At 35.9% G+C, this 26,689-nt stretch overlaps 1 protein-coding gene across 7 annotated transcripts in view; it reads right to left on the bottom strand.

The window, feature by feature from the left end:
* The window catches only part of LOC149781024 (partitioning defective 3 homolog), a 146,875-nt gene extending 121,409 nt beyond the window's left edge, over positions 1-25,466 (bottom strand). For 6 of the 7 annotated variants that reach the window (XM_089938157.1, XM_089938153.1, XM_089938156.1 and 3 more), the window contains exon 1: positions 24,793-25,466. In XM_089938157.1, coding sequence (XP_089794283.1) covers positions 24,793-24,918 — 126 coding nt within the window. In that variant the 5' untranslated portion in view covers positions 24,919-25,466. Of the gene's footprint in view, positions 1-2,953; positions 3,104-24,792 lie in introns of those variants that run through there. The other variant, XM_089938155.1, reaches the window with a different exon arrangement.
* Between the last annotated feature and the right edge of the window lie 1,223 nt (positions 25,467-26,689).

Raw genomic sequence — 26,689 nt, forward strand, 5'->3', positions numbered from 1 at the left:
TGTATATTCAGTCATTTAACCATCGGCATTGCTGACTGGGGGTTTGGAGCTTTACATCTATCTTTCACTATTTTAACTTCCAACCAAAATCAAGCCTGGGTGGGATTTCTACAATAATTTAAATAGAATATTGGGAGCACCCCACCCCAACCATAACAGTGGTGGCATAACAACCCGTCCCGACACAATGGGCATGCTGAATTACACCGAAAATAAACATGAATAAACCTAAGTTCAACAAACTGCAATCAAACTGTACATAAAAGAAAATAAAGTTACTTAAAAATATATGTTAAATAATAATACAAATGTACAACTAGTCAAAAAAAGATTATCAAATGAAAACTATATTTAATATTGCATAAGACAAAAAACAATTCTTATGACTGGAATGTTTATAATTGTGAATTTTGCATTTAATTAACTGTATGAAAAAATTTCAGCTGTACGACTGAAACAAGTTATTATGCTAAAACAGGACAATTCATAGTACCATATGCTGAACCAAAAAATTGAAAACAAAATGGAAATGTTATAAAGATTATGAATTACACTCATCTTCCACCCAGTCAAAGTATTCTTTATTGCACTCTGCAATGAATTTTTTATATTTTTTCCAGTGACAAACAGTTGTCTGGTTAAAATGTTCCTCTAGATACCATAAGCAGAGTGGATTAATCATTTTCATGTAATTTCCAAATTGATATGATGTGATGTGATTTGGATTTTTAACACAGCTTTAACAATTTTTCAGTCATATTGCTACGATGTCTGCAATGCCACAGACAAGCAGCATCATGTCCCACCCAGTCACATTATCCTGACACCAGGCAGACCAGTCCTAATATTAACCTCTTAATACTGAACGCCCAGCATTTTTATAAGTCTTTGGTATGACTCGGTGTGGGATTGAACCCATGACCTCCCGCATCTGAAACAGACGCTCTAACCACTCATGCCACCGGAGCGGTCCCCAAGTTGAGTGTTGGCCGATTTCTAGCCACACTAATCCACACAGTCAGGTACTCATCTGATTATATAATCGCAGTACTACTAGCTCCTTTTATGACAATCTTAATAATCCAATTAGCATAAGTGTGAACAGAAACTTAAATGTGTCATATGCAGACAGGATTTTGGTTTTACATAAATAAATAAAAAGCTGAAAATATTTTAAGGAGGGTTTGGGGATCCTCCCCCAATGGGGTCTCAAAGAGCAGTGCCCCTGATTGGGGGATGGGGAGCCAAGAGGCCAAAGACCCCCAGCCCAGACATAAAAAACTGCTCCTGGTGCAACTTAATGGTCATAATATAAAACAAAATAATCATTCAAAAAACTAATAAACTTACCAAAAATGTTCAACTTGAATAATTTCACAATATTTATTGTCACATGAATTTGTTCTCCAATACTATTGATGCTGAAGTTATTTCATGTGCATTTCAGTGTTCACCTTGTAATTAAGTCACAATAATTTGTCAATTTTTTTGCAACAAACATATTATACATCTCTATTTTCATAACAAATCTTTAACACCCAAGTACATCAACTATATACAAATAATTCCATACATTCACTTGTCTTTTTCTCCAGTGGACACAACCTGCTGATATACCAGTCAAGCTCTTTTTGCGGCTTTGGCAAAGATTTATTTATCCTTCTTTTTGGGCTAAATGTGCAATTGTTTTTTCCCCTTCTCAATGACAGCCTTTTCTTTCTTTCAAGCTGGTGCTTGTATTGGCGACATGCAGTACGCATATTCTGACAGGGCTACATCTTTTCTCTCATGCAAGAAATCTTTCTTCTTAATTAATTGAAGTTTTTCCAGATGCCTTTTGAGCTTCAAGATTCTTTTGTAGGTGATGTTCCAAACTCTTCCAACCGTGATTACCGAATTCAGATCTTTCTTGCAGAGGTCACAAACTGCCAGTCCCCTACCCCTAGTGTTCAGTTTTTTTATAAAATGACCAACTAAATTTCCATCAACTTTTCACTCCAGCCATTCCTATTTCTATAAATTTTTAAACCTTTATCTAAACTTTTCATTTCATAGTCTCTCTCAACAACTCAAAACGCCATGTTTTGCAAGCATGCTTCTTCTTTCCATAATTTGCCATCAGTTTCCATTACACAAAGATTCTTTGGATGAATTTAAACTTTTGACCAATCAGAAGTCTTTACAAGACTCTTGTGCTAATATACGGAACAAATACTTTACAAGGATCATAATGTGGAATGGGACCAGACAGAACATTTTTTTAAAAAAAACGATCAGAGATGATATAAAAATCGACTAACATTATATCAAGTCAGGAGAAAATTGGAATTCTGCTTTAAAACGGATAAAAATCATGTCTGTATATGATGCAGCTGAAAAACAATTTAATTTCATTCTCAAAATATTTTTCTTCTGAATCTTCTCTTTTTTATTTATGTAAGCATTTTTTAAACTAGTCAACATGAGATGTTTCTACGGCACACATGTGACGTCTTTGACCTCAGCAATTATCGACTGCAATTTGTTGACATGATTATGTAGGCATGACAAATTAACATGATTTGTTATACTGTCGATAAAACAGAAAAACACATATGCCATCATGTCTACATAATCATGTCAACATACGACAATACGTAGCTCATCCTGTTGACCCAGAAGATGTTATCTTTATCAAGCATGCTACATAAATGTCATAATGACACTTCCTCTTCATTTTGTTTTAATACAGGTTATATGGACTTGAACAGAACAATATCTGTTCAGTGCAAATGATAACTTTAAATGTTCTAACAAAACTTTTATCGACAACTAGATTTATTTTATCCAGGTCCAGTACTAAACACAGCACCTAAGTAAAGAGTACATTCCTCACATAATATTCTCAACTGAAAATAATCCCTCCCTTGATATTAAGAAAGCAACATGATATGACATGTCCCTATGAACTTACCAAATTTTCTGACATCCTCGCTGGTGTATAATCCTTTAGTTAGTATATTTCCAACAGTTCCACTGCAGAGAACATCTCCAAGTAAAAGAAATTTAAAATCAGGAACCTGGAAATGTGTAGAGTGTCTATTTTCACCACCAGTGGTGTGCACATGTTGCCAATTTACTGAGAAGGTCTGGGACAAAGTGAGATAAATGTTTATCTCACCACTGTTATTTTTTTATCACACAGCTGGTCGAAAGATATATACAAACTCCCACATAAGCCCATGAATAGTAACTATATTTATACGGACTGGAAGATCATTATTCTTACTGGCAATCTGTTGTGAGCATGTTTGGTATTTTTTATGGTCACTTTCCAAGTCTGCCTCAGCCATCTGGAAACCACTTGCTAACCACTACAACAGCCATACAACAGAGTCATTACGGATGTTTTAACTGTAAAATATGCATTAAATAAATTCAATGCAGGGCAAAGTTTTCTGTCAAGTATGGGACAGATTTTAATCATATAGGTCACTCACACCTGATCAAAGTCTAAGGCATTTGTGGTGTCTTTATCAATCTGTTGTAAGATGTAAATGGTCATTTAATTTGTAATTACAGTGCCAAAACCAAATTATCAAGTGAACTTTTAAGTGTCTGTGCATATTTGACCAAGCCACACTAAAGTTAAAGCAATTTTAAAAATATTTCATTTTTTTTAAAGCAATTTTGAAAAATATTTTATTTTTTTCTCAAAGCAATTTGACAAAGAAATGGAGCTATCTTAAGACAGGAAGCTTCCACTTGTGATGGCAGACAATGGAGGTTTTATTAACTGTTAATACCTTCTGCATAACAGTCACATTGCTAGACAGTACATTCTAATCAAGGTCACAGTGGCCTCTTTTTGTTGGGTGGTATAGTAGTCCTAATGATACATGCAGTTTTGTTATTTACAGGTAATTATGTCACAGAAGGTAGCCTAAGATACAAGGTGTACAGTCACCATCATTAGTAGTCCTAATGATACATGCAGTTTCGTTATTTACAGGTAATTATGTCCCAGAAGGTAGCCTAAGATACAAGGTGTACAGTCACCATCATGTCAGAAATAGGACACAGTAACCCATATCTAATAAGGAGCTATAACAGTCCTTGGGACACCTACAGATGCCAAATTTCGTGCTGTGCATACCAGTGTATCTGAAAGACTGACCTAAGCATAAAAAGTGAACATTAGTAAATGTCAACAAAAAATGCTTAACAACAATGACTACAAATATAAGTCATGCCATAATGTGGCATACTGTTAGGTAAATGGCACCACTGGTGACGATGAGGGCCCCAAGACCTCTGAGGCCTGTGGTTTTGTCACCACAAAATCTCTGGAACCCGCTGCATGTCCCTCCCTCCCTCATTAGCATGCAAACTGATGTTATTTCATGAATTTCAAAGAACCTAAAAATAGAATTTACATTAGTCTACTGATAAAATATGTACGTCACTGTTCCCACCCGATACTAGTGACTTGATCAGAGGACGAACTTGGTTGCACGAGATACAATCAAGCTCAAAACCACAAGACTGATTTTTTTAAAAGCAAACAGACAGACAAATGGACATGGCCAAAACCTGATGAATGGCACCAAAAAGCTGCAATCACCACCATGACATCAAAACATTTGCATGATGATCACTCTATGATGCAAAAACTGCAATTATGCAGGGCTTTCCATGTCAGCCAAGAGCCGAATGATTTACCTTACAGCAGGCTACTTTAACAACAACAACCAAAAAAAAACCTGTGTCCCCATTCGGGTGGCGCCACAAGATCTGCTGCCTGCTTTCGCAACACACCCTCCAACCCATGGATGTAATGGTAAACCTGATGCTATTTTTTGGTGCAGATTGTAGGTTAAGGGTGTACTGCTCACAGCAAAGGAGAGTTGGAATTATGCCAGATTCATTTAAATATCACTTTAACAGTCTAAGATAAGCTATACTTAGGTTTAGCCCACTGTTACTATATACCTACCTACATCAATCAAATCTCCGATTTGAAAAAAACCTGAAAGACAAATATTTAACATGTATGTAATTTTCCAATGACCTCCTGGATTGATTTGGCTATTTTCTGACTGTAATAGTGTATGATAGTGTATGTTTATGATGAAGCACATCTGTTGTATGAAATAATGGTATTACTTCATGATAAATGCATTCCTGACTATTATGTGCAATATAAAATGCTGGATCATTATACATGATTAAACATGCAGTCTTGACTTTTATGTGCAGTATAAAATGCTGATATACACTTTATGTCTTAGCACTGGGGCATCATGCCACACATGTAGCATCATGTCCCACCCAGTCACATTGTCCCGACACCAGGTCGACCAGTCCTAACACTAATCTCTAAATGCTGAGTACCAAGCGAAATTGCTGCTAGTACCATTTCTATGTCTTTGGTATGACTCTACCAGGATTCGAATTCATGACCTCCCACATCTCAGGCAGATGCAACAACCACTTAGGCCACCAGAGTGGTTCATATACACTGGATAATGCACGCTTTCTTGATTTTTATGTGCATTATACAATACCGGTATACTCTTGATAAATTGAAGTCTTGACATTTACGTGCAGTATAAAATACTCTAATACACTTCATGATACATGTATTCTTTACTTCTATGTGCAGTATAAAATACTGTAATACACTTCATGATACATGTATTCTTTACTTCTATGTGCATTATAAAATACTCTAATACACTTCATGATACATGTATTCTTTACTTCTATGTGCAGTATAAAATACTGTAATACACTTCATGATACATGCATTCTTTACTTCTATGTGCACTATAAAATACTGTAATACACTTCATGATACATGTATTCTTTACTTCTATGTGCAGTATAAAATACTGTAATACACTTCATGATACATGCATTCTTTACTTCTATGTATATTTTAAAATACTGTAATACACTTCATGATACATGCATTCTTTACTTCTATGTGTATTATAAAATACTATAATACACTTCATGATACATGTATTCTTTACTTCTATGTGCACTATAAAATACTGTAATACACTTCATGATACATGCATTCTTTACTTCTATGTGCAGTATAAAATACTGTAATACACTTCATGATACATGTATTCTTTACTTCTATGTGCAGTATAAAATACTGTAATACACTTCATGATACATGCATTCTTTACTTCTATGTGTATTTTAAAATACTGTAATACACTTCATGATACATGCATTCTTTACTTCTATGTGCATTATAAAATACTGTAATACACTTCATGATACATGTATTCTTTACTTCTATGTGCAGTATAAAATACACTAATACACTTCATGATACATGCATTCTTTACTTCTGTGTGCATTCTAAAATACTCTAATACACTTCATGATACATGCATTCTTTACTTCTATGTGCATTATAAAATACTCTAATACACTTCATGATACATGTATTCTTTACTTCTATGTGCATTATAAAATACTGTAATACACTTCATGATACATGCATTCTTGACTTTTATGTGCATTATAAAATACTGTTATAAACTTCATGATACATACATTCTTTACTTTTATGTGCATTATAAAATACTGGCTTATACCTCATGATACATACATTCTTGACTTTTATGTGCAGTATAAAATACTGCCGTGCACTTGATGATACACGCATTCTTGACTTTTATGTGCAGTATAAAATACTGGCTTATACCTCATAATACATGCATTCTTGACTTTTATGTGCAGTATAAAATACTGCCATACACTTCATGATACAGGCATTCTTTACTTTTATTTGCTGTGTTTATATTCTATTAATCACCCAGGGAGCTAGTGTCATGGTGTATGTAATATAAATTAGCACTTAACATCCAGAATCTATTACGGTTACTAGTCTATTAATAATTTCAATTGCATTCCATCTTTAATTATTTGTACCAAAGTTGGCTGCACATCTCACTCGTCTGCCTCCAGAAATCTTTCATAATACATCACACTCTGATTAAAATCATGATTCACTTAAATAAGGAGATCAAACTTTACAAGTTTTGGTACTTGTCAAAACTGATGAAACTGAAGACCGAACAAATGTACACAACTATGCACTTCCAAAATAGAAAATTTAACGACAAAAGTCCTCCAAAGAGCATGTGCAATATTTCTTTTTGCAAAAGCACATGAACCCATTTCCATTACAAATTTTACTGAGATTAAATTACAATCAAGATATTTATCAGCTCCGCCGTAGCATGTCATGAAAATAAACTTGGACCTATTTTGTTACTTTTAAAGTACACGTGCTTCTGAAAGTTGGTCGGCATAGGGATGATATCCAGAACTGTACATACTGTAAATTGTCATATAGCACAGGCACCTAATATCACCAATTATGAACACTAGGTTGATTTGACAGTTACTAACAAGGTCATGTTCTTTTGACCGTTGATTCTGCAATGTTCCGAGACTCGAACCCACACAGACAGAGGTGAGATGAATACTTTAGACCACTAGGCCACTCGGGGCCCCTGAAGACTAGGTCAACAGTTAAGAACAAGGTCATGTTCTGTTGACCTTTGATTCCGCAATTTTCATAGTGCTTACAATGTATCTCCTCCAAAAACAATTCTCCCGAACAAAGAATGTAATGTTTTAGCCGAATAATAAATGTGTGTGTGTATGCGTGCATGCATGTGTATTTGAGACTTGGATTTTTTATGTAGCATTAACAATTTTTCAGTCATATCGCAACGATGTCAGCAGTGTGTTACTTTTTAGTGATGTCTAGCAATGGGGCATTATGTTGCAGATACGTAGCATCATGCCCCACACAGTCACATTACCCTGACAGCAGGCTGACCAGTCCAAACACTAACCTCTTAATGCTGAGTGCCATGGAAGACAGCTGTTAGTACCATTTTTGTACCTGGAATAAATCGGCCAGGGTTCAAACCTGTTACCTCTTGTATCTAAGGCAGACACTCTGTCCACTCAGACTATTTTAGTTTTAATATCTTTTATCTCATTTTTATTACATTTCATTATAAACCCATATTTCTGTTTACTAAACAGGTAATATTCCCCACCCACCCCCAAAACCTTTAATTTTACATATAATTTTATTTATTCTGTTATATTTCTAAGATATGGTAATTATCTTGATTGTATTGACTTGTCAATTTAACATTCCAGCAACAACTGCTAGTCAGATTATACAAAGAGATTAAGGTATGGGAAGTGGACACTGTCCAGCCGCTGCCCACTTGATGTCCTAAATGGCCATCAAAGCCAAGAAATCAGACCAATTTTTGACCCATATCACCCAGATCCTGCTGAGGAGATGACCTATCATGGTGGTATTGCTTGAGACAAAGAAAGGAAACACCTGAATCATTTATTGTGAGTGAAATGCTATAGGAGACAGTAACTGGTCTGTGACTACACTGTACACTATGCATCTTTCAACAGTACGTCAAAAATCTTTGTCTTCATAAAAGAAAATTTATAGAAAAAATTCAATTTAATAGAAATACTTGAGTGTCGTGGCTTTAATTTCACACTCACAAACAAGCAAATTGCAAGTATAATTTGTGGAAAATGGGCATTGAGATACAAGACAGATGGCAGCTTACTGACCTCTTATTGTTGTTTCATGTCAACCTGGACCTCCTGAATCTTAAATTTCCCAATAATATACAGTCAATTCCTTAAAGCATGTAAATTCTTATGGATAATTCTGAAACATAAAATCAGGCATGTTTTGCAATTTAATTCTTTACCATAAGATGCAATGTGATTAAAATCAAATCTCCATAGTGATGTCTACTATTGGGGCATCATGATGTAAGTATGTAGCATCATGTCCCAGTCACGTTATCCTGACACCTGGGCACATCCTGTCCCAGTCACATTATCCTGACACCTGGGCACATTATGTCCCATTCACATTATCCTAACACCTGGGCACATCATGTCCCATTCACATTATCCTGAAACCTGGGCACATCATATCCCAGTCACATTATCCTGAAACCTGGGCAAGTTCAGTCCTGACATTAACCTCTTAATGCTGAGCAAGGCAGCTGCTAGTACCATTTGTATGTCATTGTTATGACTCGTCCAGTGCTTGAACCCGCAAACATCCACAGCAGAGTATTAAAGTTCTTACATACTCCCAAATTTCTAGATTGCAGTATAAGTAATGACAATAACTCATCAAGAAAAACAGCCAGCAGAAATAGGATTCTACATGGGGTTTTTTTCTCCACTCTGCTAAACACTATGTAGCAAACAAAGCTTGATTGAGCTTTTGTGAAACAAATATCCCCTTGCACTCAAACTCTGTACCACCCACTCATCCAAATACGTGTCCCTTGGGTCAATCTGCACAATAAGTACAGACCCAGTAGCCATGCAACATCAAGAGCTATGCTGTGTGGGGATCTCACTTATTTCTAAGTTAAAAAACTGGGATGACAAGAGTATGCCACACCAAAAATGACCCTGGTGTATGACCCTGGTGTCTCATCCAACACCCCATCCCCACCAAATCTGATCAGTGTCAACACATGGGTCACTCACTGTTCAAACACACCAATTCTTAGATACGTTGGTAAAAACACCCCAGACCCAGCCAATACCACCAATCTTATGCCAAGGATCCAAATCTCCATCTTTAACCTCATTTGAGTTGAACAACATTACAAAAATATGCAGGGGCCCCGAGTGGCCGAGTGGTCCAAAGCGCTCTCCATTATGGATCACTGCCATCTCACCTCTGTCTGCGCCAGTTCGAGTCTCAGATTCAGCCAATGTGGATATGTGAGAAGCTTACCATTAGCTTCTCATGGGTTGGTGGTTCTTTCCAAAGTCTTCCCGGGTTCTTCCTCCACCATTAATACTGCCCTCTATGTATAGCCTATCTTGTGCTGAAAAATGGCGTTAATCCCCACAACAACAACAATAAAAAATATGCACCAAATTTCTGGCATGTTCACATAAATCCAACCTTTTCTCTGAAAAGTATGGAAATAATAAACAGGAGAGATCCTATATCATGACCAGATTTAAATGTCTTCTTCATCCAGTCATGATATAGCATATTGTAACGATGGGTCAATTTTAAAATTAGTCTGTTTTGTGATGACATGCTGAAAGAGGTAAAGAAGTAACATCTTAAATAAAAAGGGTATTGAAATAGAGCATGTTGTGTTAATTTCCATGACAACAAGTATACTATAAACTTTACATCTCATTCAACACTTGACCTGACACCCGACCCTAAAGTGATGTTGATTCAATATACAACATGAGTCAATCCAATTCCATTCCTTGCAAAACATTCTATTTATTTTCCATTATCAGGATATTATAAAAACATCAAACTTTTGTAAAGAATGTAATCAAGTTCATTCAGACTGACCACATCAAATGACCAATCAAATGACCAAGTACTGTCCTTAGTAACCCCAATGAACCCTCTGACCCTGGGTAATTCATTCCTAACCACACAAGAAGATACATCAAAAGGAGCTCTGGACTCTTCAAGTATTTTATGGCTCTTTATCACTCACAAGGCAGAAGACAAACAGGAAAGGTGAAATTGGAAACTTTGTTTTTAATAAGGCAATGAGGATGCTTCAAAAGGTGATTCAGGTTTGTATTTTCCAGCTTGTGACCTTACAATTGGGAAGATTGATGGGGGATAAAATCTTTCCATATGTAATTTCCAAACACTGTCAATTTTGCATGATTTTAAAATATTTGTCTCTGAAATATGGCCCCATAATACTAAAACAATGATAAAAATCAAAGGGTATTAAAAAAAACAATAACAAAATACCAAAAGCAACAACTATATGAAGTTCATGATATGACAAAAATGAAATGAAACATGAGGCTCAAGTGGACCTAAATTGTTCACCTGACTTACATAACTTAACAGCTGATCCTTTCTTTAAGCAGGACAATATACTTGTAATCATATTCATCCAACATTCTGTTAATGTCAAACTAATGAACAATATTTGATCTGAAAAACAGTGCCTTATAATAGCGAGGTGACAAGCTCACGCAGTCACATGGTTGCTATAGTGTTGACAGACTCCACCAATCACATGCAAGATGACATTAACATGTAGATCAGCTCACTCATAATCATACTAAATGAAGATAATGGTGATATGTGACAATTTTCTGCTATCTTCATGAACAAAGCCAGATTTAATATGGCCTCATGAGTGGTAAAACGTTCAGGCAATCAATGCAAGATCATCTCATTAATATGCACTGACATCACTCATTATTGACTTCATCCATTTTCTGAGCCCACTGAAATCCGATCTGAATTTTGGCTTCTAGAATTTTAACCTCAATGTGCACTGAGCTCATGTATTATCAACTTTATCCATTGTCTGACTCTAATCCAAACTGGATTAGATTTATGGCTCGTAAAATTTTAACCTCAGTTTGGATCTCTCATTATCAATCTTGTCCAAAATTTTGATGATATATACATGTAAGCATACATTCCAAGGTGATCAAAATTGGACTAGAAATACAGCCTCCAAAGTGGAAAAATGTTCTACCTATCTGTTATTGTTACAACTTTTGACTCTATATTTTAATAAGTTTAAATTTTAGTTTCTTTTACTTTTAACCTTTTATATGATACACCTTCTTTACTGAATCTTGCATCTTTACATTTTACCTTTTCTCTCGTCATTTTACATGTCTACATTTTTGGGGGATGGGTTTACGTTTCTAACGGTTTGGGGGGAACAAAGATCATACATCTTTACAAGTTTGGAAGTAAGATTTACCTGCACCATATAGCCAGCATTGTGCTGATTAAACCCTCCCTGAGGGATACACTGGATATACCATTAAACCCCTGGATACAAACAGGTTACTTTTGATTTTACATACCAACTAAATCATTCATTCAAATAATGCTCATATAATCACTACCATTACATTCATGAATATCTGGCTCCAAAATGAGGCAGCAATCCTAAATATGACTTTCTTCTTATTAATGCCACCTTAATTTATACTGAGACTGTGTTAAAATATCTGTGATCAAAGAAACAACTTAGATGAGCATCAGCCTGAGTAAGTGATTGTGCTCAGAATCAAAAACTGTATAGCTAGGTTGTCAAAATGATGAGGTAGATAAACACATAGATGTATTTAAAATGATGTTGTAGATAAACACATAGATGTACTTAAAATGAGGAGGCAGATAAACACATAGATGTATTTAAAATGAGGAGGTAGATAAACACATAGATGTATTTAAAATGATGAGGTAGATAAACACATAGATGTATTTAAAATGATGAGGCAGATAAACAAATAGATGTATTTAAAATGATGAGGTAGATAAACACATAGATGTATTTAAAATGAGGAGGTAGATAAACACATAGATGTATAAATTTAAAATGGAATAAAGTCTAACTAGAAAATGAGTCAGGTCAGGCACAAGCAAAAATGTTAGGTTCAGATTAAACAGCATGAAAGGACAGAAAGGTCATTTTTTTCATTACTTCATAAAAAATTACTTTGTCTTTTTAATTACTTCAGTTTTTAATTACTCCATTTTTAAAATTACTTTATTTTTTAAATTACTTTATTTTTTAATTACTTCATTTCACAGTCACAGTTGCCAGTCCAGAGGTAAAATACTGGGTATGGTAATGGTACCAAAATTGGGGGGGGGGGTACCAAATTTGGGGGGGGGGATTGCATCCATTATGGGGTTGTGGCCATTAAAATATGGCATGTCTTAGCTAGTGGCCAAATCCACACAGGTTTAATTTTGCCTAATATCAGTGAAGTGTATTTATTCATCATTTTACCAGATTATACTTGGTACACAATATATGTACACATGCTTTTAGGACAAAGGTCAGTTTGAGTTTGGGTGAGCAATTAAGTGAATAAGTTCCTCACTTAGCTGTTCTTAAAAGTCCTGGTCAAACTTTGGGAAATGGTGGGTTTTCAATGTTCCATAACTACACATGTTTTATGCAGAACCTGTTACTACCCAGGCAAGAAACAGTGAAAGTTCCTTGGCAAATTTTTGGCATATCTCTACAGTTAACTCAGTGCATTGAGGTATCATAATTTCACTGGACAGACATGAGGGAGGAGTGGGTACTCTCATATTATTGTGCCCATCAGAAGAAAATAAAAATTTACCACCAACTCTACCCCCTCCCCTCTCCCCCAAAAAACAAAATATAAGCAGAAAACCAAAACTAATACAAACAAAACTGTGCACCCCAACCCTAAAATACCAAGTAAACATCTTTTCATCACATGTACACCATATGAATTTAACCTGCATGTACAAAGAATGTATCAGGCAGAGCTCCATCCTTGATTTGGATAATATAATTACCCGCATGTCATCCATAGTTATGCCTCAGCAGGTGCCCTCAATATAATAGGTGATAATAGAGTTTACAACCACATGATATCTTTATTGCTGGGTTTCATGGCTTGGTGATTACAGGATATCAAATATATCTCTTGCATGTTAATTGTAATGGATTTAACAGAAACTGTTGCCATCTTTTCAACTAAGTTGACATATTTAAACATTAAACTTACAAGGCCTATCCCCCAGGTACACTAAGATGGTTTTCTGACCCCAAAAATCCCCACTAAAATCCAACATCTAACAAAATACCACCAATGAATATTCCAAGCCCCAAAAAGAATACAGGCATACTAGACCACGAGACGATCCTGGGGGATCCGACTACAAGATTCAGACCAATAACAATCCAATCCAACAAAAAAATTACAGCTATAGTTTACTTATTTGAGCAAAAATGATCCTGATGTACTAAAGTGAGCCACTTGGCATCCCCAATTTTCACTGATATCATTTTCATCCTGAAATATCTTAATCCATAGTCAGTAATGCTTGCTTGCCAAAAACTTGTCCTACATTCCACTGTTATCCACGTGTTACAAAGTCAGAACCATAATTTTTGTGTGTGTGTGTGATTTGGAATTTTCATGTAGCTTTAACAATTTTTCAGTCATATTGCTCCGATGTCTGTAGTGTGACAGTTTATAGTGATGTCTAGCGCTGGGGCATCATGCCGCAGACATGTAGCATGATGTCCCACCCAGTCACATTATCCTGACACCAGACCGACCAGTCTTAACATTAACCTCCTAATGCTGAGCGCCAAGCGAGGCAGCTGTTAGTAACATATTTGGAAGTCTTTGGTTTGACTCAGCCAGGGATCAAACCCAAGACCTGCCGCATCCAAGGCGGATGCTCTAACCACCAGGCTACCAGAGCGGTCAAACCATAATTTGACATGTCTCTTTACAAGATATCGTAATAATACAAAAATCTAGCTGCTTTGAGGTGCATTTCATCATAAAAACACATACATTTCTCTTTCTGTCTTTCTTTATGTGTGTCACACTTGGCAAACGATAGGTCACCTGTTAAAACCTCACTGCACAATCATCAAATTTTTACAACTCCTTTTTTTAATTTTGGGTTCAAACTTTTTTTTACCACTCCTGTCCTAGGATGGCCAACCTGGCTGCCAAACAAGAGGTCACAAGTCCAAAACTCATTGCAGCAACCCAAATTCTTTTACTTTTTTACATTTTTATGTTTAAACTTTCTTTTAAACTTGCTCATCCCAATTTGGGTTTTTTTCCCTGTCCTAGGACAGCAATTAACCAAGTTTCATCATATTAAATCAGGGTCACCTAATATTGGAGTCAAATTACCCAGTGGATTAAAATCTTCAAGGGACCCTGAGTGGCCGAGTAGTCTAAAGCACTCTTCGTTACGGATCACTGCCATCTCTCCTCTGTCTGCGTGGGTTCAAGTCTCGGATTCGGCTAATGTGGGTATGTGAAATAGCTTGCCAGTAGCTTCTCGTGGGTCAGTGGTTCTTTCTGGTTATTTTCCGGGGTTCTTCCTCCACCATTAATACTGGCTGCCATGTATAGCCTATTGTGTGCTGAAAAATGGCGTTAAACCCTACAACAACAACAAATCTTCAAAATACCTCTTTTGCAATTTAGGTCCCAAGGGCAGAGGACGCTGTTAATCACCCTTCAAATTTGAGGGACACAGCATTTTAATGGAACAAGGGGAAATGCATTAGCGGTGCTAAATAAACTTAGATGATCTTATTTCTTTTGACAGTAACAATGTGCCACCATAACATTATTGTCTGCAGCGTCCTACTCGAATTTTCATTGGACGCTGACATTACTGCAATAAATGTTTTATCAATTTCTCAAGTAACTCATGAAAATATGTGAAATACTGAATAAAATAATTAATTTTAGTAGTAGTGAACTTGGATATATCCACAGTCATAAAAAAAATCATATTTGACAGGGCTACAAAAATTCAACTTTCCACTTGCTTTTCATCGATCGTGAATTTTCAGCTGAAATTCTTAAAATACAGGATACATGATCTAATGATAATTAGAATCAAAACTGATCCACAATCCTCTCTGAATAAAAACTGCCAAGAGAAATTCAGTTTTTTCCTCTCTGAATAAAAATTTGCCAAGAAAAATTCAGTTTTTTCCCTCTCTGAATATAAAATTGCAAAGAAAAAGTCAATGTTTTATTTCATCCTTTTTAAAAATATTAATGCATTGTATTTAAACAAAATTGGGGAAGGGGTAATATCATCAAATCATTGCAAAGTAAACTTCACCTTAAGGGTCTGTTGAGATGAAATGATGGATCCAAAGGAACTATTTCATGCGAGACTCCCCCACCTCAAGTCTGGACCACACAAGTGTTGGTATTCTCCAATATATATGTGCATTGTCACAAAGCTGACTGAGCTGATAATGCTCATTTTCATAATTACAAATATGTATTCCTTCCAAAATGAGACAATATTTTATGACTAACTGTTGGGATAGTTGATAGTGCACATTGGTAATGGATGATTGATACATTTTTTGCTCTGAGTTGCCTATATTCAATACATCGCCAGAGATTCGTCTGCTAAGGTATTTTTGGTCTAGTAGCAAAATAACTTTAGAACAACTTCTAATCGATTCTTTCATTTTATATGACATTCTCTTTCATGGTTGTTCACTGAAACTGGAATTTAGTTTGAAATAGTTTTCATTTTTCTAGTCCATACACTGTTTGATAAATATCTGCGACAATGATTCTTTTAAACGGATGAACGTGAATTTGACGTGTAACTAAGGGTGCCAATTTTTATGATCATTTATTTAGGTATTTATTTCTTTATTTAATCTAGCAAGTAACAAACATGATTATTATAATACAGCCTAAACAAATATAATGTAAGATGAATAAACAAATAAATCTGACATATAAAGGACTTGTTATAAAAATTATTTTCAGCAACTTCTACTAATGCCATGGGGGGCCCCGAGTGGCCTAAAGTGCTCTCCGTCACGGATCACTGCCATCTCACCTCTGTCTGCGTGGGTTCGAGTCTCGGACTCGGCAAATGTGGATATGTGAGAAAGCTTGCCAGTAGCATCTTGTGGGTCGGTGGTTCTTTCCGGGGTTTTCCCGGTTCTTCCTCCACCATTAATACTGGCTGGCATGTATAGCCTATCTTGTGCTGAAAAATGGCGTTAAACCCTATAACAACAACAACTAATGCCATGATTTGAGAAGACATCTTGTTTACAAAATAACAGTTTAATTGTACATGTATAACTAACTTTGGTTTGCAATAATAATTTTTTCATAATGAGAATTTTTTTAAAATTGCAACAAAAATTGTAAGTGATGAGGCCTAAAGAAGTTAGAAACCATTTGTTGAATTTCATTCAATTATTCATCTCATCCTAGGGATTACAGCCCCATTTTTGGGGGGGATAGAATCATTCCTTCGGTGTACAAAGAGCTCAACAGTGTGTCATGCTTTTCCAAGAAATGAAATTCATGGCATATGTAACTTGACATTACATTGTTCACAAACAAGGATTCACTTCTCTTGTACAATCAGCCAATATACTTTAAAAACAGAAAATTCGCAAATAAGTTTAATACAGCCTAAATTTACACTCAATATAATATTTTTTAAAACTTTTAATAATAATAATAATACTCTGACCTATCTTGTTTGAAACTGGTCATGTTAAAAGTAATTTTTTTAAAACCCACATACTCGGGTATCGCCGCACACACATTCACACATTTAAAATGAATGAATTTATGTGACTATACTGGGAAACAGAACCTAAGTTGTATATACATACATCAAATAAGACATTATTTATGGATATAATGATTAAAGTTTTTTTTCCAGAGGCTTAATATGCCATTCCAGCTGGTAAAGAAAGAATTTCTTTAATGATATTTTAAATGAAGCAAGGGAATTTGAATTACATATCCTCAAGAGTAAGGAATTCCATACAGTAGGTGCTAATACAGTGAATGAGTTCTTGTAATGGATGTTTTTCTACCACGAAATCTGAGATCATTGTTAGTCATTGATCGGAGATTATGTTCAGTATTTGATGATCTTTGTTCAATTAGGTTAGAGATATAATCTGGAGAAAGATTGTTTTAAGACTTGTATGCCTTGATTCCTTTAAAATAACTAAAGCTGCCATATGATCGTTTATGGAAGATGAACATATGAACTAAAGGTGCCATATGATTCCATTAACATCTCAACATTTCAAGAGAATAAGTCCTAGATCGTACTCTTCAGTGGCATGTCATTTGTATCTGGGTAAAAGTTAAATAAACAAGCCACCAGGTCAAGAATGAATTATATAATGGCAATAGCTTCTAACCAATATAAATTGAATACCACTATAGATCAGGTATAAACCCTTCAATAAGTAATCCCGACCCCAAAACCAATCCTGACCCCAAACACAATGTACCTGTATGCCAAGTTTCATCCCTTATCTCAAATGACCATAAAGTTATCGACTGGAAGGATTGGATAAATGTATAGATACACTGACACTGTATCCACCATTTTTCATGAAAAGGTGGGAGTCAATAAATGTTAAGTTATACAAATCCAGAGTATGCCAATAGCAGATGCAAAGGGTTTTTATACTTAAGCATAGCAATGCCTGCTGAGTACATATATTGAAAGACAAATTTTCTTACATTTTGTCAGGACAGAACTATAAAATTATATATGCTGCAAGTGTCAAATCCATAAACTCATCACATGATCTTCTGCTTGACATTTGATTCAAAACTTATACCATGATCTTCCACTTGACCTTTGATCCATAACTTAACCCATGATCTTCCACTTGACCTTTGATCCATAAACACATCCCATGATCTTCCACTTGACCTTTGATCCATAACTTATCCCATGATCTTCCACTTGACCTTTGATCCATAACTTATCCCATGATCTTCCAAATGACCTTTGATCCATAACTTATCCCATGATCTTCCACTTGACCTCTGATCTGTATATTATTTAGTCTCTTATTTTCTTGGTGAACCTAAGTGTAGAGTCCATATTAGCAACAGTAAATAAATTCACTATCTTGCCTTTAACATGTCTAATAACGTGTTCTTCAAAATGTGCAAAAAAACAAGGCCAGATCTGGCCAGTGACCTGGTTTTATCTGCTTATTTACATCATTGGGTGTGGCTTTAAAAAATCACTCATCTGGCCCACCCACTAGAGGAAGTTGCCCAGGCCTGGCTTGGAGTGTTTCATATCCGCTGTCAAATTTTAAAAAAAATCTTTTAACAATCAGTTCTTTTAACTGAAGCTAAACCATATTCATAAAATAATACACCTTAAACAATTTACTGCAAAAGCTATTTTTAAAAAATCACCATGTGACCTTGACTTTTGACCTCTGATCTGTCACCATAAAGATGCTCCATGCACTCAGTATGTCTGATCTCATGCCAATTCACAAGTAACAAAAGTTCTAAACATAATTTTCAACTTTAATGCAATAACTAATAACAGAGTATCCATTGCAACAGTAGATACTGGCCAGATTCAAAACTATAATCATGGACCTCTCACCTAAAACTAAATAATTGCTCTGAACTGAAAACTTAATCCTCACTGGCTTCATTCTCTAGGAATGCTGATCCAACACACCACATCATTACCACCACCACCATACAACTGTGCAGAAAGTACACTGGCATACTTAACTTTTTTTTATAAAAACTTTATCCAAAAATTGATGGGTGGACATTGTGACCAATGCAATATGAATATGTGTTGCCTAAGGCAACATTCATCACACGAGAGGCAAAAAGGCCACTAGATTAACAACCTGGCAGTAAGATCAATATAAACCCACTTACATTTCAAATTTTCATGAATTTTTTCAAGGGTAACAGGAAATTTTGTGGAATATCATGTGCAAGAATGCAGGGCCAGCCTTAGGCCGATTGGACTGATTTGGCCCAAATGGGCCCTGCACTCACTGAGGCCCCGCACATTAGTAATTTTTAAAAATATATCTATAGAGAGAAAGTAATTTTAAAACAACGGAAGATATTTTTTAGTTCAATATCACATAAAACATGTATAAAAGTTTATTTACAAGGTTGTTACTGCAAAAATGGGAATGAAACCTTCACATTTAGTCAATGGGAATTCTGCCTGATTCTGAAGATTCAGGGCTGTGTAGCCAAGTGTAACGGAGAAACTGACCGCATTAATGAAGTACAAAATGCTTTTGGACTTTTGGAAACACGCAAACTCAAAAGAGCTATATCAAGCTTCAACAATGCAGGCTCATCAAAAATGGACTAGATCTGGGATACATGTAGCTCTTCTGACCCATGACAGACACATGCCCATGATGTACATTTACAATTCAGCCTGTTGCATGTGTATCTATCTTGTGCTATCTGATGGCATGGAGGTTTACAAACCACATGGCCAGCATCAAGATAAAATGAATCATTCCACTCATCCATGCAGAGAGATGGAAACTTACCACTTCCACAGGCTTTTTTTAAATTATTTTCTTTCCACAGATGTTCCAGGGTTTTATTCTAAAGATCTGCTTTGGGTTTAAAAATGTGATGACAAGTACAGTACACAACAGCAAACTAATAATGAATCCAATGTGCTTTCAGCTGAGAAACATGAGGTTTCAGGGAAACAGATAAGATTATCACACACCTCATCATGCACAATGGAAGCTGAGAAGCTGATCTCTCTGGCACAGTTTTTTCAAGCTCTCATGATAGGCTTTTATTTCATAACTGGCTATCTGTGTTGGTAACATGAGCACAGTACTGAATTAAATCCATCTGTTGCTTTCATCAAATGCTCTGGGGAAGTTGTTAATTAGATATGCTTTTAATTATATGTAACAGTATACATGGTAATTAATAACTGCATTAACTGATCTAGCTCTAATATTCACCATAATAAAGCAAATGTCAAGAGTCTGAGGTCAAGTGGATTAAAAACAGACACTCATTTTCTCCAGTAATCTACGAATAATCTGTGGCTGATTTTGTTTTGCCTTTTTATGTCTTACAACAATTTCAGCAAATTGTTTTTATTGGCTATATGATGCCAAGGAAAGAGGAGCTAATTGTCTTTGCTAAGGACACACCTAAGATGCCAGCAAAGACTGACCTGGGCAGGTACTGAACCTGCAACCTTTGGATTAGAAGTCTGACACTCGACCAACTGAGCAACCACAGTTCCTATATTGCAACTGCTCTCTTTTCTTCTGCTAATTTTGTGCAACACTAATGTTCTGCTGAATGACTGTCATACACAACCAGCTATATAAAAAAATCCTGGTGCACAGGTTTGGATATGGTAGAAATGAGACTCGACCGCAAGACTGATACAAATTTTTTATTAAAAAATCCCACCATAATAAAAACTTTTATATCTCACTAAGACAACATCAAGGAGTGAAAAGATGCAAGAATTAAAGTAACAACATTCACTGCTTTCCAAGATTCAACCTCTGTCTCCTCCAAGAGATACAATGATGTTACTAATCAAACGTTTATGGTGCTCTAGCTCTCGTAATGATTATGGCAGAGTGGTCCAACTAAAGTCCTGTGGGCCAAATGTGGTCTTCTGGTCATTTGTGGCCTGCATTCATACAAAAAGTCAGTTCTATATTTATACTACAATTACATGTATTCCTATAATTACATCCCAAATCATTTTGCACACACTGATGCTCTTCAGCCACACTGCTCAGTCTCCCAAATGTGAAGATATAAGACTTCATCTCATTGACTAATAACATTAGCCATTATGGTAATATCACTGGTTACCAGAACAGCTCAGATACCCTCCATTCATAATAAAATGAGCCATGGGGTACCCATTTACAAATTTTCTGCTAGTGTTTGTTAAGGCAGCACTCACTTTGTTTTCAAGTCAACAATCCTTCTGATTGAGCCTCAGATATGTGTACTTTTTTCAGTGCCAAGCAGAAATGAGAATATTCCTGTAGCTTGTTTTGCCACATGACAACCTTTTGATTGCATCACAAGTGTGGTTCAGTGGCAAGTAACAGAGTGGTTATTTGATATTGCCACAGATGATGTGTTCAGTTGCAAAATTCAACAGATTTCACGAACTAAATGATCAAAGTGTTATTTACAAAAGCCCAAGCTCAGTATCTAAATAAGCATCCACATGACGGTGAGGAAAGGGAGTCAGCTGATTTACTAGACTGAGGATTTCATAACTTTATCAGACTATGAGGATGAATTCTTGGACTTTGCAGCAGACGAAAATAGGCAGTGATACTGTATATACCGAATACTGTGAATCTGAAACTTCTTAACTTCTTGAAAATCTTAACTTCAGGTTTTCAAGACTATACTTGACAAGAGTTCCACATTTTAAGCCAATGCCAGATGGTACAATAGTGCCATATTTTAAGCCTATGCCAGATCATAAACTAGAATGCCATATTTCAAGCCTATGCCAGATCAAACACTAAAGTGCATATTTTAAGCCTATGCCAGATGATACATTAGTGCCACATTTTAAGCCAATGCCAGATGGTACAATAGTGCCATATTTTAAGCCTATTCCAGATCAAACACTAGTGCCACATTTTAAGCCTATGCCAGATCAAACACAAAAGTGCATATTTTAAGCCTATGTCAGATGATACATCAGTGCCACATTTTAAGCCAATGCCAGATGGTACACTAGAGTAAAACATTTTAAGCCTATGCCAGATCAAACACTAGAGTGCCATATTTTAAACCTATGCCAGATCAAACACAGGAGTGCCACACTTTAAGCCAATGTCAGATAATACACTAGTGCCACATTTTAAGCCTACGCCAGATGGTACACTAAAGTGCCACATTTAAGACTATGCTAGATGATATACTAGAGTGCCACATTTTAAGTCTATGCCAGATGGTACACTAAAGTGCCACATTTAAGACTATGCTAGATGATATACTAGAGTGCCACATTTTAAGTCTATGCCAGATGGTACACTAAAGTGCCACATTTAAGCCTATGCTAGATGATACACTAGAGTGCCACATTTTAGGCCAGTACTAGGTGATATGATAGAGTACAAAATTTTATGCCTTTGATAGTATGATACTTGATAAAGTGCAACATTTTTATCAATATGCCAGATGATAACCGATAAAGATTCCATTTCACTCGTAGGTCAGTAAGATTCTTAATAGTGTCATATTTCAAGCCTAAGCCAGAAATGAGACTTGACAGACAGGCATGTTTTAAGCATGTCAGTATGATTCTTGAAAATGCCACATTGTATGTATATGCCACATGGCAACTGATTAAATGCCACACTTTAAGCATATGCCAACATGATACTGCCATTTTTATGCCTATGCCAACATCAGAGTACCACATTTCAATGTCATACTTGAGTGTCACATGTTACTCCAATGCCTGATGAAACTTGATCAACTGACACATTGTTAGTCTATGCCAATATGAAACTTCATAGACTGACACACTGTTAGTCTATGCCAGTATGAAACTTCATAGACTGACACATTGTTAATCTACACCAGTATGAAACTTTATAAAGTAAAACATGTTATGCCTACAGACTGGTCCTTTGAAAGTTTATAAAGTAAAACATGTTATGCCTACAGACTGGTCCTTTGAAAGTTTATAAAGTAAAACATGTTATGCCTATAGACTGGTCCTTTGAAAGTTTATAAAGTAAAACATGTTATACCTACAGACTGGTCCTTTGAAACTTTATAAAGTAAAACATGTTATGCCTATAGACTGGTCCTTTGAAAGTTTATAAAGTAATACATGTTATGCCTACAGACTGGTCCTTTGAAACTTTATAAAGTAATACATGTTATGCCTACAGACTGGTCCTTTAAAACCTTAGTAAGTAAAATTAATCTTAAGCCTGTGCCAGATGATGTTTGACAGACTGACACATTTTTAACATTTTCACACACTACATTCCACATGAACGTGGGACATCTTCACTATTAAGGGGTCATCTATCCACTAAATTCCACATCAGTGTGGAACAAAACAGACTGATAACCTTGGTGGCCAAAGATGCTTAACAGCATAACAGTAATCGCCATCACTTTCAAGGCATAAACCAAATAGCCCTACACTATCCATTCAATCCAGAATCAAACACAAAATTTGTTCTCTGTGCTACATTTCACTGTCGGACTCTAGTCCAACATACCTATTCGATCTCATCCATGTGTACATACCAGCAAGATACTTACGCTTTTCTTCTGACAATCGTATACTCATTATTCCCACTATGAAAACAAAGTCATATGGACAGCGTTCTTTTGCATACCAAGGCCCAGCAACATGGAATGAATTGCCCACTGAACTTAGACACAAAGATACAGTGATCACATTCAAGAGGGCTCTGAAAACTCACTTATTTCGACTACAAGAACAAACTTAAAGATCTAATAATGTTTCCTACCTGAAATATTCTCAGCATGTTTTTTATTTTTTTTATGTTTTTTTCTAATTTCATGGTGTTTGTTTTTTTAATAATATTGTTATATGTTTTTTATCTTACAGGTGTTGTCTAATGTTGTAAAGCGCTTTGAGCTTCTAAAGATTAGGCACTATACAAAGTTCTCATCATTATTATTATTACTTTACATTGCAAGATATTATTAATAAAACTTCAGTATCTTTAACCAAACTTGCAAGGCAGGAAACATAAAGAATTCAATTTTCATCTACTTTAACTGTACGCACACCTTCACACACACATACATATGCACACGCACAGATACATAGGGGAGGATGTGTACACACTGACAGAAAGTGGATGCGTACACTATTCAAAGGAACTAAGAATGGTTTTCTTGATCTTGGCTTAAATGGAGTCTGGTCGGTTTATCTTGTGAATATTCAGCATTGAGTGTTTATGGCCTTAGTTACGCTAGAGTAAACACTGTGTGACACGCACCTGTCAAGTTCACAAGTTTTGTGTACACCTGTCACTCAATTATATACAACTGTACATTACACAATTAGTATACTATATCATCAAAGCAATTAAATATGCACTCCAGACACTATATCGCTGGTGGAACGTCAGTGCGCGATAAATTTGCGATTGGGATGGCTTTAACTAGCGGATGGGGGGAGGGGCTCGTCCCTAAGGATCTACCCTATACCTACAATTTAGAACGGAAATTCAAAATGGCGACTATCATTTCCGCCATCTTGAAAACAAAACTGGTCCACCTGTACAATCCACTACATATACACGTGTTACCTTAATGAGTAAATGTTTAGAACTGAGACTAGAATTAATGGTAAATAAAGAATGTTACCTTGCCCGACGCCTTTTTGTATCGAGTTACAGCCTTATCGATGAGTTCTCGGACTAGTATATCCCCCTCACCGCACGGCACTAAAACCTTCACTTGGTTGAAACATACTGTGACTTTCATTGGCATGTTTCAGTCATACTTGCATATTCTAGTCCGCGAACAAACGATGGTAGATCCTACAGTCAATCGGAGCCCATCTAATAACCATAATAATCTCTGACGATAAGATGCTGCAAGACTTCAGGTACGTAATCCAAAATCCTAAGTTGGAATTTTTTTGACAACAGAGAACAACTTTTGGTTTGCAACTAATAATCCATGTAATAAACACCCTTATCGAAGAGGGGAAATAAAATCCCAAAAGAGACAAATTCCAACGATGATGAAATTCCAACTTGTCACGTAAAGTTCAACAGTGACTGATTCCCATGAATCACTTCTGTCCAAAGCATTAATGATGACTGAAATGACATCTCAGAAATTCGACACGTTAGTGAGCTGACTCGAGCACAAAAAATGTAAGGAATACCTCTATGAATGTTGTGATAACGTGTTTTATCTCGACCAAGCTTATTTATCTGTTATATAATGACTGTCGGTATGATTTCCTCTTTGATGTGAGTAAGTCAATCATTGCAGTTGAATCAACCCCTCCGTTCTGTGCCTGACAGCAATCATCGTATTTACACTCTCATGGCCTCGTTTTCAACTCAGTCCAGGTGAGGCTCATAAAGGGGTTGCCATTAACCGCGCACCTGTAAATGAAAATGCATCACTGACAATTTTCACAAGCCAGGACACATTCTGACAAGTCAAAGCTTCCAGGGTATATTGTACGGTATTTGTTGTTGCATGCAAACTTGCCATTAACATATCAAATTCAGGTACACAATTGGATGACAGAAAATAATCAGGGTGGCCTGTTTACCAATCTCGGATCGGGTATCTGTAAATATTCGCCAGTTTCCTGTTGTCTTAGTCATTAATTATGATGTAAAGACATGAGTGATATATATATATATATATATATATATATATATATATATATATATATATATATATATATATATATATATATATATGGAGAGCCAGTGAGAGATGTCCTCTTTTTGAAACTAAAAGGTAAAGCAAACCTCCGTCATCCCCCAAACTCCCCACCCCACCTCCGTCCCTCTTTTCTCACCTACTAAGCCAGGCCTCAGCTATCAATCGGATTTTAAGACAATTGCGCACATCTACGGATCACCCAAATCATATCTTAAGGGTTAAAGTTCAATCAGAAGTGCCATAAGGGTATTTGCGTGACATTGACCACGGACAGACGCTACAGCCGGGAGGAAAACGTTTTGAAAACCACGTTATCTTCCATGCAAGGTAACCCCTGGGGACATTTTCCTTCAGTTTTCTGCGACTTCTATGTCACAAGGAAATTTACCGGTTCACTTTACAAATCAAACTTGAAATCAAACCTCCACTGATCTAAGCAGGAACTTAGACAGTAAATAATTAAGTAATAATATAATCATACGGTATTTACCTATCGAGAGATATAAACTCGGGGGGGGGGGGGTGCTTCTTGACGGATCGATTGTTCAGATCATGTAGGAAGTGAAAAAATTTTAACCTTTAGATTTTTTTTTGGATAAAATATATAACTTTTTCCGTTTGAAAACTTTTTAACGATCTTACTGCCTTATACTGTCAAATTCTACATTAGCTCTTTTTTATTAAAGAAAGTAACATTCTCAATAATAATAATAATAATGATAATAATAATAATTAGTAGTAGTAGTAGTATTAGTATAATGTAATCAAACGTTAGAAAAGTATTTTAACACGTTAAAACTACATTACAGATTTTCAAAGGTACGTTTAAACGCGTTAGTTGATAGATTAT

This window comes from Sinohyriopsis cumingii, chromosome 16, assembly GCF_028554795.1.
Source record: "Sinohyriopsis cumingii isolate HCF-2022 chromosome 16, ASM2855479v2, whole genome shotgun sequence".
In the NCBI taxonomy this organism is placed as follows: Eukaryota; Metazoa; Mollusca; class Bivalvia; order Unionida; family Unionidae; genus Sinohyriopsis; species Sinohyriopsis cumingii.